The 13,813-nt window shown below is 34.9% G+C and overlaps 2 protein-coding genes across 3 annotated transcripts; one reads left to right on the top strand and one right to left on the bottom strand.

Moving 5' to 3' along the window:
* Positions 1–3,907: 3,907 nt before the first annotated feature.
* Positions 3,908–6,863, bottom strand: LOC114741667 (vacuolar protein sorting-associated protein 32 homolog 2). Of its 2 annotated transcripts, none has more exons than XM_028929928.1 (7): positions 6,771–6,863; positions 6,525–6,633; positions 6,008–6,107; positions 5,355–5,440; positions 5,164–5,255; positions 4,537–4,651; positions 3,908–4,414 (listed from the first exon to the last, which is right to left on the bottom strand). In XM_028929928.1, exons 2-7 carry the CDS (start codon positions 6,594–6,596, stop codon positions 4,220–4,222), a joined length of 660 nt encoding a protein of 219 aa, XP_028785761.1. In that variant the 5' UTR covers positions 6,597–6,633; positions 6,771–6,863; the 3' UTR covers positions 3,908–4,219. The 2 variants fall into 2 exon arrangements, with proteins under 2 accessions (XP_028785761.1, XP_028785762.1); XM_028929929.1 differs by having other exon boundaries at positions 6,525–6,638; positions 6,771–6,856.
* Positions 6,864–12,238: 5,375 nt separating this feature from the next.
* LOC114741654 (uncharacterized) lies at positions 12,239–12,763 on the top strand. Its single transcript, XM_028929909.1, has one exon. The coding sequence runs from the start codon at positions 12,239–12,241 to the stop codon at positions 12,761–12,763; it is 525 nt and encodes a 174-aa protein (XP_028785742.1).
* The last annotated feature ends 1,050 nt before the right edge of the window (positions 12,764–13,813 follow it).

The raw sequence follows: 13,813 nt of genomic DNA, 5'->3' as shown, positions 1-13,813 counted from the left end.
TCATCCCTGTTACTTCAATCTGATATTCTTCTCCACTTAAAACTCAATACTTGCTCTCACATAGCATTGTTGGTTTTATAATTTTTAAATAGCGTACTTTATTATTAATTTTACATATATTGATGTTATTGATTAGATGAAGGCATGGGAGTGAATATTGGGATTATTAATTTATTAGAAGCAAGTTGGTATGGTGGAATATTGGTGGGATCTATCCAGCCTCACTGACCATTGTAAGCAATTGCTGCTCCAGGCAAGGGATCTGGGCACAGGGTTTTCCATTATTTAAAACGTGAATTTTATAATAATCATTTTAATCAAACTTACTGTTCTTGTTGTTTCTATCTTGACTTTTAATCTTTTATTTTATATCCTAGTTGGCCTTCCTTTATATTGTATGCTAGGTGGACCTTATCATCAATAATTCAATATATCTATATTAAATTTTACAAGAAATATATTTCTTATAATTTATAAACCGTATGATTTCTTTTTGTTTCATAGTTCATACTAATTAAGAAATCATATGATTTATGAAATTTCTTTGTATATCATAATTAGCATGAACAATGTCAACGGCTAGCTGTTTTAGTGACAATGTCACTCGTCATTGAATCTGGTGTTAACATCTTTGTGTAGATATTATATAAAAAAGTAATTAGTATGAACTATATGCAAGTTGTACCAAGTTTTTATATCTCTCTTTTCAATCATTATTCTTATTTATATTTCGTCTCTCTAATTGTTAGTACTATTTAAAATTAAATTTTGAAATTTTTACCTTCAAGTTAATATAATTTTCAGTCATAAATATTTCATTAAGCCATTATTTGTCCCATGCACAGAATAAATATCTATTTTTGTTCATATATGCTGTCTTATGTGTATGTATATTGATTAATATAAAAACCAAAATCTAAAAGAAGCCGCAGTATTAACAAACTCTGAAATTCTACATACAATACACATTGCATAGCCACTTAATTTGAAAAAAAAAAACCACGCACTTCGAAAATTAACCAAACTAGTTCATCTTTACAAATTGCTCATATTAAATTATTTGAATCCTTCAAAAGTATCGGCTTAAGCATATATTAAGAATTGAAAAGTATTTGTTGCATGTTTCTGTTTTTTTTTTTTGGGTCAAAAAAGGAGAAGTGAACGTTGGAATGATGTATATGGGGGCCGCCATTGGAACAATTAATCAGTGGTTCATTGGATGCAGTCCTGAGTGGGGACAATCACATCCCTACACGTGTCATGCATCCCTCAGCTCAATACAAATCGTTGGTTTTTTGTTTGTTTATTCTTCAATGTATCATCAAGTCATTTTGGATTTGACCCTAAGGTCCCGTTTAATATGAAACATTGAAAATGAGGGATTGGAATTGGAATTACAATTGAAAAAAATCATTAAAATAGTACTTAGCATGAGTAATTGTTTGTTATATGGGATTAGGCAAACTCATAAAGGTGGAATTGGGGAATACCACTTCCTCCCATGGTATTCTCCAATCCCACAGACATGGTTTTGGCTAATCCCATAATCAAACAATCTCTTATACTAAATACTTTCTTAATAGATTTTCTCAATTGTAATTCCAATCTCAATCCTTTATTTCCAATGCTTCCTACCAAACGCAACCTAAGTTCTAACAAGTTGAGAGTGTTAATATTAAAACTCTCTTAACAAGTGCTCTTCTCATGATTTGAACTTGTGTTCTCCTCCTTAAAAGTTTTTAATGCTCCTGGTTTGACAAAAATTAATCTCAAATTTAAAATGATTTGAAAAGGCTTTGAATTTAAAAAAAGAAAGTTGGAAATAAAGCCATTTCCACACTAGATGATGTGAACAAATAGGGTGGAATATTGACAAAATTTAAGACTCAACCTCTCCTTATGCGTGTTAAAAAAAAAAGTCTTAAATAATTGGGTCTATTATTTAAATGCCATATGATAGACTAGATTCATGTATATTACTATTCATCCAAAACTAACTTAAATTTATCTTTTTTTGCCGGCCTAACTTAAATTTATCTAGCTATGGATTCTGTGCATGTCATAAATTTTAATGTAAACATGCTGTTTATAAGCTATAAAAAATTGATTTTCTATAAATTATATGTATATATGCACACGAGAGAGGGAGAGAGACAGAGAGAGAACATATCTTCTATAAATAGCCATTGTCATTATCATCAACTATTTTAAGACCAAGATTACGAGGAAGAGGATTATTGTACCTAGGTGGAATGAATTTAAATGCTCATGAGGAGCTCATCCCCACTTTGGACTGCTTAGACTAATTTGAATGGTTAAAATTAATTTTCTAATTTTAATTTTTTTAAAAATATTTTAGAGTGTATAGAATTTAAAAGACAATCACTTATTCGTAAGTTTGTTAAAAAAAATAATTTTTACCTGAGAATTATTAGTTAAAAATTTTAAATTTAGATCATTAAAACTGTATTTAAATAGTATAAGCCTCAACACAGTCATAAACACTATGAGTCCTATTGCCATGATAACTAAAAGCAGTTAGTGATATTTGGAGCAAGCGTTGTTGCATTGTTTCAAACATAACAAAGTTGAAAGGAATGCTTGGTTTTTAGTGGTAGTTACAGTGTTATATCATATATATTAAGAGAAAAACTTCAAAATTTTTTAAAGGAAAATACTTAGGTCAAGTTTTTTATGTTTATTATATTAAGTTTTCTAATCACAAATGGTCGTGTGTGTTTTCTTAATCACATATAGTCATGTAGGCTATTTTATTCAAGTTGATTTATAATTAAATAATAATATTTAAAAAATAGCACACACAGTCGTGTATGATAAAAGAACTTGACATATAATAGATACGAAAAATTTGATCTACGTATTGTGTTCTTTTTTTTAAAAAAAAAAATGCAATCATCTCAACTACAAATCTAGTTCAAGGTAAATGCTAAATTAATGTGAAAGTGCAAGCTTGTTTTCTAAACAAATCAAGGGCAGTACAAGTAAATTATTTAAGAGTTCGTATTTTATCTATAAAAAAAGTTATTTAAGAGTTTGTAATATATTATAGGATTTTAATCTTTATTTATTTTGTATATACCTTAAATGTTTTGTCCTTAGAATAAATTCCCTAATATTGTATCCTTGCATTATCAAATTTCTTTTTTTGTTTGGAATGAAATTGAAAGTTCCAACCAAAAGAGTTGGGAGGAGAGCAACTTCTGTTATAGATATCTTCTTCATATTTACCACTTTCCCTTGACAGGTGGAATGCCCCATCTTTTTGAAAAGTAAAACAGATGACCCAAACTTAGTAGTCCAAATGAAGTTATTAATAACTGGTCAAAATTCCAATGCTCAAAGGAGTTTTCCCTCCTTTGTTTACAAGATAAATTTAATTTTCTCTTACGTTAATCTGCAGCTCTTGTTTGTTTTAATAATACAAAATTACAAATAATAAAATAACTATGGCCTCAATGGATCTATTGGCCATTTTTTAATATTATTTTTCCAAAATTTTTCTTTCCATGCTTTTGCATTTCACTTGTATTGTAAATTGTTGGAAGTTTTTTTAAAATTTTTTTTTTTCTTGAGTCAAATCTTCTTGGATGTAACGTTCACCATGATACTGCTTTTCAAGACGCCACACCACAATCGTCCAATTTAAAATTGGATACCGGGTAAATTGTTTAAAAAAAAAAAAAGAGTACTAAAAGATGACCCTAAATCCCCCAGGGTTTAGTTACATACATTTATATAGGACAGCTCATTGAACAAACATACAACATTTTCATTTCAAAGAAAGCAACATTCAATAGGTTGAAAACCTGTTGGCAAATAACAAGTTGACAACCCGGTTCAGGCGAAAAGTAGATTGCAAGCTTCAAAACAAGATTTCCCTGTTCAATTTTTTGCCAAGTTAGAAAACATCCTCTATTTCTTTTTAAGTAAGTTCACAATAAGTACTCCCCAATCGCCTGCACATAATAATGCACAATAATGGATGCAAAATTCTAGCACCATCAATAAGATCGACTGCGTGCAATAAGATCCCAACATTTTTCAGAATAAGCAATCTTATTCATACTATGATGTACAAGCGATTTCCCCAAGTGATATAAAACATGAAAGTAAGATGGCTTGGACGCAGGTCTTCCAAATTTCCATATTAGTTGCAACGCTAATCTAACCCCGGTAAAATAAACCAGAGGGGACCCGCTTAAAGTGCCATCTCAGCCTGCAAAGCAGCCAGTTCATCTTCCTCAGCAGTTTGCTTCTGTGGAGGTGCGGGCCGAGCAGGCTGCCGCCCAGCTGGGACCTGCACTGGGGCTGCTGGAGCTGTAGTTGCCGGCTGCAGAAGCTGTTCTTCCAACTCAGCACCCTCAAGCTCTTCAAGTTCTGCTTCCAATTCGTCCTGAAACGACAAGAATTCAAAATGTCCCACAAATTATATGCTGGTTTTGATGAGACAGTAACACTACAATATAATCAGAAGAAGAATATTTTGTTTGCAAGTTGCAGCTGACCGAACACAACCTCATCAAAATCAGCAGATGCGCCAATTGGAGTTGCCAAAGCTTCTTGAATTTGTTTCATGTTCTCAGTCTGTTCATTGATTTCATCCATGGTCTTATCAACATCATCAATATTCCTGCACAACAATATTGAATAGACAACGGCATCAGTTCATAACCTGCCTGCTAGTACTCCCTCAGTTTCAAATTAAAAGACATAGTCTGGAAGGTTTTTGTGTTTCAAAACATTTTATGACAAACAATGAAGCCTTTATGATTGTTTTCCAAAAAGGCCTTCATAACTTCGTTTTAGCAAACAGAGATAGAGGTTAGTATGAATCAAGGGTATTATTGTAATGTTACTCCTCTTTCCCGCCTCCCCCCCCCCAAAAAAAAAAAAAAGTTATCAAGCTACCTTTAACTACCCTTATTGGTCTTTGTAAATTGGTTAAAACCATCTTATAATTTGAAAATGGAGGGAGTAAAGGAGCCAAAGCATGAAACAACAGCAATGATAAAAGCTTTCTGCAATAGTGAAATTTTCAGGTTTTGAAACAGGCCAACCTGAGCCAAATAGAATATCAGAAAACACTTTAAAACTGAAAATGAAATCACTATATATGCCATGGCAAAAATTAGCACTGCATACGTTGCCTTCTGCATAGCCTTCATTGCAGATGCTCCAGTTCTCAAAGCATCTACTGTTTCTGTGGTGGCCTTAGCACCCTCCAACATTATCATCTGTAACATAATTTACCAGCATAATGTGAAACAGAAGCTCAACAAAAACAAACTCAATTATGGCCAGAACTCATGCTAACTATGAAGTCACATTCAGACCTGATCATGAATACGCAGCTGGAAATTTCCAAGCTGCTCTATTTGCTGTTCATATAGCCTCTTCTTCTTCAAACATTGTATTGCAGCTGCATTAAGCAGACACTCAGAACCCATGGACTACAAAAATCCGATTAGTGGGTATTTAAATGTTTGTGTGTAGTGCATGTGTTAAGCTTATCCATAGAAATGATGAAACTATGGTGCAGAGGCCAGATTGTACACTAACACATTAAATCAAAAACCATTTTCACATGTCTAAGTCAAGAAAGCAATTGCTGCAGATTAGCGTGCAAGCTTACACTCCACACACCATAGCCCTCCAGCACCAAATATCACACAATAAGATTAAAGCATTTGAGCGTAAGACCATGGAGACAAACAGCCGTCTCACTATGTGCAGAGTTTCGACTATATGCAATTGTGTTAACGCATACAAATAATAACGCATACAACATTTCCTTTATTCCCGGTGGAACTATTACAAATGAACTAAAACTGTGTTGTTGTTAGGCCGACTCAAAGTGAAATGTTGACCATTGTATATGCGCCCAACTCTCAACAGGGTAACAGAAATGTATGCAAAGATGGCGATTAAAAGGAAGTGAACATGGAAAAGTTGTCTCGAGTAAGCATCCATGCATTCAGCAACATACCCCTTTTGTTCTTCCGTCTAGTATACTCTTTGGCCTTCTCGACCTCTGCTGCAACCTTTTTAGCAAGGAGATTCTCCTTTTTTTCTAGCATTTCAAGTGTCTACATCATTCAAAGACTAGAAAATCATTGCTAGGCATGAATGGATAACAAAAGACCTTGTACTAATTAAAAAGAAATGCAAGAAAAATTCTAATAATAATGTTACTAATTTGAAAATTAATTAGACGATCACCATAAGTTGATTAAGCAAAATTTCATTACAATGGACTAAATTAGCATGAAACCTTCATAAATCTGGGAAGAGTAAAACAAAAGCTAGCCTAATATCAAACAGTAAAAAAAGTAATTGCAGTAATCTTGCATAACCAATTTACCAGCAAAAGTGAATTGCATGTTCACTGCCGATGTAGAGTACAAACCATCAAAAGATAAAAATTTACAACCGAATCGTTTCACCAACAACATAGCAAGGGAAAGACAGAAAATAATATGTTTCAACAATCGTAACCAACCCACCTCATTTAACTTGTCCAAAGTCGTCAGAGTATTCGTTTCCTTTTTAGGTTTACCCACGAGTCGGTTCCACATGTTTGCCCTTACAGGATATTGAAATTCCGATAGCCTTCTGCACTACAAAGAAGTACAAAAGAGATTAGATGAGATAATACCCTAATTCGACTTGAACTGTACAGAAAGCAAAAAAATAGATTAAAAATCGAACATTGAACATGGAAAGAAGGAACACAAGCAAGAAGTGCGAACCTGACTAAAACAAATTAGGGTTTTAAGTCTGATGGACAAAACCCAGAAAGAAGATCAAGGCTTGAGAAGAAAAGTAGAAGAACGAAAGATCAGACTCGAGAGAACTGACTTCGCCTCTAGTCATCGTCGACGCACCGTGGGGAAGTACTTTCCACGTGGCGGCTAGGAATTAGATTGTAAGCTCTTGAATAGCAAAATGAAATTAGTTTTCTTGGTAATAGAAATGAAATTAGTTTTTATGTCCTACTGTGTAAATATATATTTTTTTGTAAAACTTCTACGTACTTTTTTTAACTGGCCCAAAATACATACATTTTTCAAAAAGAAAATTATAATCAAGTTTCAAGAAAAAAATAATTACTAAAAATTTTTAATAACAATTTAAACAACATGTAATAACAAGTTTCAGGATAGAAAATATTAATTTCTAAGACTTATTTTATAAATTTTTCTTTTCTTAAAATTTTATTATAATTTTCTCTTTTTTTAATACATACTAATTTACTGTTAAATTCTAAATAAGATTTAAATATTGAATTCTTAAAATTTCGTGATAATAATAAAAAGTTGGTTATCTGATTTTTTCCCCCAAATCATTGATTAGTTCTTACAAAAGCCATCTTACTCCTGAAGTCCTATTTATAAATAACTTTCAACATGTTTTACACAGACTAAGAAAAACTTTAAATTTTATTAACTTTCATTTAAAATTTAACAATTTTCTAATTTTATCCTTATTTAATATATATTATATTTCATGTAAACAAAATCAATACAATAATAAATAAAGAATAAAATTGTACATTCATATAAAAAAATTTCTTTCAATGATTATAAATAGGACAAAAAAAAAATCTTATTCTCTATCTTATAAATAGGACCAGAAGAGTATATCTTACATAGCATTGATGTAATAAGGGGTGACAAATGTGGCATGCAAAAACTAAGATTCTTAATTCTTACAGACTATATGTGATTATTAATTAGGTTGATAAATTCAATAAATTTCTAATTGGATTACAGATCCAATTTGAGATTTTTAAATATTGCGCATGGCCTCCTCATTTTTTTCCCCCAAAACCACTCCATTTTTTTTTTAAAAAAAAAAATCAACTTGCTGAGGGGCGGCCACCCTTGCCAGCCGTGGGTGGGGGCTGGCGAAAATGGTATAAGCCTTGGTGACAGATAGTGAACAGAGCTACAGCTCTACTGCAAAAGTTTTCTCACAGGAAACTTTGTGAAGTCCTAAATTAAACTTGTTAACTTCTAAGATTGTCTCATGATGGAATATAAAAAAAATTAATTGAAAAGTTCAATCTTATAGAAAAAGCATTATCGCGCTAATGTGAATTCCTAAATGGAACTTGTTTATGTACAAGTCTATCTTGTGATTAAATGAACCAGTCTAATTTAGCAATTCACAAAACTCCATTAACTATTCTTAACAAAACTTTTATAATAAAATTGCCCTCTTCGTATTCAGACCTCATCGCAACTATTGTATCTAGCTTTAGCCACGACTCAGTCCTCTTACAATGGACTGATACTATAAACCTTTGTTGTTGTTTAACTACGAGAAAGGGTTATAATTAACAAGTTCATTTTAATAATTCACAAGTCCTTATTAGTTAATTCACAACAAATTTTTTGCAATAACATTACACTCTCCAAAAGAATATCTGTTGCTATTTTAATCATAAGATAGGTTTAAAAATTAACAAGTGTAATTTAGTAACTCATTAGCTTCCATTGGTTATTTATAGCAAAACTTTTATAATATGTCATCAGAACTTAGCTATCGTTCGTCATCAGTTTCCAACTGCTAGTTAATCACTATCACAGGTGATTTAAGAAAAAAGAGAGATAAAAATATTCATTAATTGCATTATCTTGTAAAATTTATTGGATATATTATTTTTAGATATCTAAGTTGTCAAATAGGAATATCAAGAATATTATTTAGGAAAAATTAATATTTTGGTATTTGTAAATTTGATTTAGTTGTAACTTAGTTTTCAAGTTTTTATTATGTATTTTGTAAGTTCCCTGAAGATTCATATCATGTTTCTTTCAAATGGATAATACTCTTAATTAATCAATTGTCTTTGTTTTATTAAACCCGACTATCTACTGCTAATAACAATGACTAATTTTCTTACGTCGTGGATTTGTCGAAAGAGTTCTAGTGCTTCTTATGAACGCAAATAGCAAGTTAGTGGGGATCTTAACCGAATTTCCTGCTCTTTAGTCACATTAAGGGCCAGATGATGTCCAATTCATGCCATCACAATGGTAAAAGCAGAATTGAACTCTAACTTCCTCCTGCTTAAACGTTAAATTACAAGAATATCCCTTTCCACCAAACTCATAAATAATCACCAATATCGTATTCCCAATAACCCGAAGTAAAATTAATTCTCTCTTTATTGGGTCCTTTAATTTTCTCTGTTACATATGTTAGTCCTTACCGTTATAAAAATACTAATGCCGCTAAAAACTTCGGTTAAGGAAGCACTGCGAGATCATAGCAAAAAGCCTTCTGACTCAAACCAAGCTCGAGTGATCCAAATGTAGTTGAGGTCAGCCTCAGCCCTACGACATGATGGCTATCGTCTTTTGTTTGAGGTGGGTGACGGACGTGCACTGAATAGCTTCTCAGAACAGGGCAATAAGACACCTTGCAAATTGCAATGGCTACATCGCTTTTCCTTGGAACTAGCACAACCCATGATCACAAAAAATCTGAACTTTGGCTGCCAAAATGACTGGGAGGATTGTCAAATGCAGCGATGACATGTAGTGAAATGATGAAAACCACAAAAAAGGATATTCATTAGCAGAGTGCAATCCAGAAACTGTCACACCCAATCAACTTCCATAGTTGAAACATGTGAAGCATATATGAAACTGATGATATGATACAGCCCATTCTAGAGAGTATAGTACAATTAGTGAGAAGAAAGCTGTTGGACAAAGGCTCTTCCCAGCTTTGGCAAGCAGGCCTTAAGTAGAACCAAAAACCATCAATACATGGGAATTAATGGAAGGCCTCCTGATCAGTGATCAACCGATCACTTCGGAAGTCGGATGGTCAAGAAAGGTGCTGAGGAATGAGCGAAGGTCGTCCCGGGAGACGTGGGTGAAGAAGAAAAGGAATATTCTAGGCATGAGTTAGTGGTTCCTTAACCGAAGTTTTTAACGGCGTTAGCATTTTTTTAACGGTAAGAACTAACACAGATCTAATAGATCAAAGCTAAACGACTCAATAAAAAGAGAAAAAGTATAAAGAACTAATCCAAAATTGAGGAAAATTATAAGAACCTCCAAATTAATTTTTTCTTAAAATATTTGTAATGTACTCATACTAGTACCTGAGTAAATTGCATCCATGATAAATTCAAGGCCTCCAACTTTCCACAAGCTTAAGAGAATTTTCTATAAAACATTGATAAGCTTTTTTTTATATGAAATTCGATCAGAAACGTGTTCCCATCTCTACCTTCACTTAAACCTCACCACTCGTTTAAGAAACAAATTAGCGTAGAATAAACTAGGAGAGAATAAGACATGGCTGAGAGCGAACGCACCGACGGAGGGGAAGGAACAGGCGACGGCGAGAAGGCAAAAAGAACGAGAAAGAAAGTAAAACATCTGTCGCCGGCAGACACAGATGGAAAAGAGAAAGATGAGCCTACGTAGGAAACGTCTAAATCTTTTAAAGCCACTCTTCTGGGTACCTCTTCAGATCAGGTGTCAAGAGACAGGAAAGGCGCCAGTGTCTTCGATGAAGCTTGGGCTGAATATATTGATGGTCTGCAAGGTTATTTCAGTAAGGAAAACATGGATGGGGTAAGAGATGATACTGAGGATGTGGATGCTGATGACGATGAGGACTGTCCAACACTGAAGGTGTCGAGAGCGGACTACGAGAGATGGTGTGCTTCTTGGAGAAAGTCACTGATTGTGAAGTTGCTTGGGAAATTAGTCCCGCTATGGGTCATGAAGAACAGCCTAAAGTGGATGTGGAAAACGACCAAAGCCTTCACTACTAGAGATATCGATAATGGTTATTTTGTGGTCTCTTTTGAAGACAAGGAGGATTTGAATCGTATCTATCAGGAAGGTCCGTGGATGGTGTCGGACAAGTACCTCGTTGTCCAACGTTGGCAACCAAACTTTGATCCATGGAGTGCCGATCTGCAAAAGAAGATAGCAGTATGGATCAGGATACCTTTACTACCGTTAGAATTCTTTAATGCTGAAAGCTTAAAGATGATTGGTTCTCTGATTGGACGAGCTCTGAAAATTGATCGGGTCACCTATGAAAGCAAAAGAGGTAAGTATGCTTGGATATGTGTAGAAATAGATATTAAAAAACGTCTGAAGTCAGCTGTTAACATCTTTGGGAGACGTCGATGTGTCGAATACGAGGGATTGCGCCTGATCTGCTTCTGCTGTGGCAAATATGGCCACCATAAAGACTCCTGCCCTGAGAAAACTACTAATCAGAATACGGCAAAGGAACAGGAGGAGCATCAACCAAAGGGCACCACTCCTATGATAGAGACCATTGAGGCAATTAAAGAAGCTAGTGCCGAACAGGAGGTTGAACACCAAGGCGGAAAACGAACCAGAGAAGCGAATGTCGGTGTAACATCGGAGGCCGTCAGCGGTCAACCACAAACGGAGGGCTTTGGAGTCTGGAACCTCGTTCAACGCACAAGGCGAAGCAAACCAAGAATGTCCGGGAAACCAGGAGATCAGAATCAGAGTATCGTGAAGATCACGCAAGAGAAGAGAGAAGTGAAGATTTCACGAGAAAGAGACGTTAGTATTAATGAGGCTACCGGGATTTCAGAGGCAACAATCAAGGAGAAGAAGCACAATTTTGCTGTTATACTTAGCAAGGAACAAAGTAATCAAAAGATGTGGGTCCCGGTGACAAAGGGAAGTCAGAATAAGGGAGATCGGAGGCTTAAGGGTAAGGAGAAAAGCAAGAGAATTAGTTTTTCCAAAGCTGGGCCTTCCTTACAGATAGCCCATGATGGTAAATCAAACTTTTTAAACTCACCCAATCCTTTTCAAGTCCTATCCTCAGAACCTAGTAATGGGTCAATGGAAATAATATTGTCTAAACAACAGAATGCAAGCCCAATGGTAAATGAAAACGCTGAAATGGACTGCTCTCTTGATGCTCCAGCTAACTCTATGGCCCTCGAGATGCATGGTGCCACTCCTCAAGACTCTACTTACATGAACCCATCTTCACATTCTCACTCACAAGATAATATTTTTGAATTAAGGGGACCTATAAGCACTGTCTCCCCTATAGTTGGTACCTCATGATTTGTCTGTTTTGGAATAGCAGAGGAACAAGATCAAAATCCTTCACGGGTCTCATAAAGGAGATTAAAAAACGTTACTCCATCAATTTTATGGCTCTTTTTGAAATGAAATGCAGCGGATCTATGGCACAGAATCGTTGCAAGAAACTAGGCTTCAATAATTGTGAGATTGTCGACTCAGACGGATTACATGGTGGCATTTGGATTGCTTGGGATGACGTGGGCTTCAACATCTCTATAGTTAAAAAATCTAATCAATTTATCCACGTGCTAGCAGAAAAAGGCAATGAGAAGTTATTTATTACTTCAGTATATGCTAGCACAAATGTAAATTGTAGAAGACAACTTTGGGAAGAGATCTCAGATATTCAACCAACTGAAGACTGGCCATGGATTGTTGGAGGAGATTTTAACGCAACTCTTTACCATCGAGATCGTAGATCGAACGCGAATAATCCCATCTCAGTGGATAGAGATTTTGTCAGATGGTTTGAAAATTTGCAGCTTAATGACTTAGAATGTGTTGGCCCTTATTTTACTTGGCACGGGGAAGGTGTGGAAAGTCGTATTGATCAAGTGGTGGCTAATAATATGTTTAAGGAGAGATACACTGATGCCTCCATCAAGCACTTACCTTGGTTTAAATAAGATCATAGACCCATCTTGTTTAACTTGTCCTTAGTCACTCCCAGGCAAAAAATTGAACGTCCCTTTCGAGTCTTAGCTTCATGGGTTATCCACAAGGATTTCTCCAGATTGATTAAAGATAACTGGGATGTGAATGTCTGCTGAAAAGATAATGTTGAGAATTTTACGTCGCAAGTGGGCTTTTGGAGTCATAATGTCTTTGGACATTTGGGAAAGCTCAAGAGTCGGCTAATGGGTAGACTCGAAGGTATCAACAGATAGTACAATCATTCAAGCCTTCCCTCTTCTATTGAACAACTCCAAACGAAGCTCTGGTTGGAGTTAGAGGAGGTCCTGATCAAGGAAGAACTCATGTGGGCACAGAAAGCCAAATGTAGTTGGTACTCGTTGGGAGACAAGAACACAAAATATTTTCATGCCCGTGCGAATGGTAGGAAGCACAAGAATAAAATAGAAGCAATCAAGAATGATTTGAATGAATGGATTGATGACAAAGCAGAGATAAAAGCTTTAGCTACTAATTTCTTCAGAGGTCTATTTGAGGAGGATGAAGTGTGCCCCATTTCAACGTTCAATGGTTGCTCCTTTACCTTGATTAACGACGTGTGGAAAGAAGATATGAGAAAGGAGGTTTCAAGTGACGAGATACGTTCTGCTATTTTTAGCATGGGAGCTCTTAAATCACCTGGTCCTGATGGTCTAAATGCTTTGTTCTTTCAAAGTCAATGGGAGATTTTGGGCCCTTCAATTACTCGTGTGGTTAGGAAAGCTTTCGAGGATCCTCGCAGTATTCAAGACATTAATCATACTTTCTTGGTTTTGATTCCAAAAAGGGAGTTTCCTGAAACTATACGTGATTTCCGACCTATTAGTCTTTGTAATGTTATTTATAAAGCCATTACGAAAGTTATATCTAATCGTATTAAATGCCTTCTTCCGCAGGTAATTTCTCCCAACCAATGCAATTTTGTACCTGGCAGAACAAGCTCGGATAATATCATTATAGCTCAGGAAGTCATACACTCTATGAGAAATATGACTGGCAAGAAA

The sequence above is a fragment of the Neltuma alba genome, unplaced genomic scaffold (genome assembly GCF_004799145.2).
Source record: "Neltuma alba isolate B1F8T4 unplaced genomic scaffold, ASM479914v2 tig00003455_pilon, whole genome shotgun sequence".
Classification (NCBI taxonomy): domain Eukaryota; kingdom Viridiplantae; phylum Streptophyta; class Magnoliopsida; order Fabales; family Fabaceae; genus Neltuma; species Neltuma alba.
This window is presented reverse-complemented; position numbering and strand designations above follow the sequence as displayed.

Excerpts from the sequence above, each read along its gene's own strand:
- LOC114741654 (XM_028929909.1), top strand. The coding sequence starts at position 12,239 with ATGGCACAGAATCGTTGCAAGAAACTAGGCTTCAATAATTGTGAGATT.
- LOC114741667 (XM_028929928.1), bottom strand. The coding sequence starts at position 6,596 with ATGTGGAACCGACTCGTGGGTAAACCTAAAAAGGAAACGAATACTCTG. Across the intron at positions 6,108-6,524 it reads CTTTGGACAAGTTAAATGAG|ACACTTGAAATGCTAGAAAA; the intron begins GTGGGTTGGTTA and ends TGAATGATGTAG. Across the intron at positions 4,415-4,536 it reads CATCTGCTGATTTTGATGAG|GACGAATTGGAAGCAGAACT; the intron begins GTTGTGTTCGGT and ends TTGTCGTTTCAG.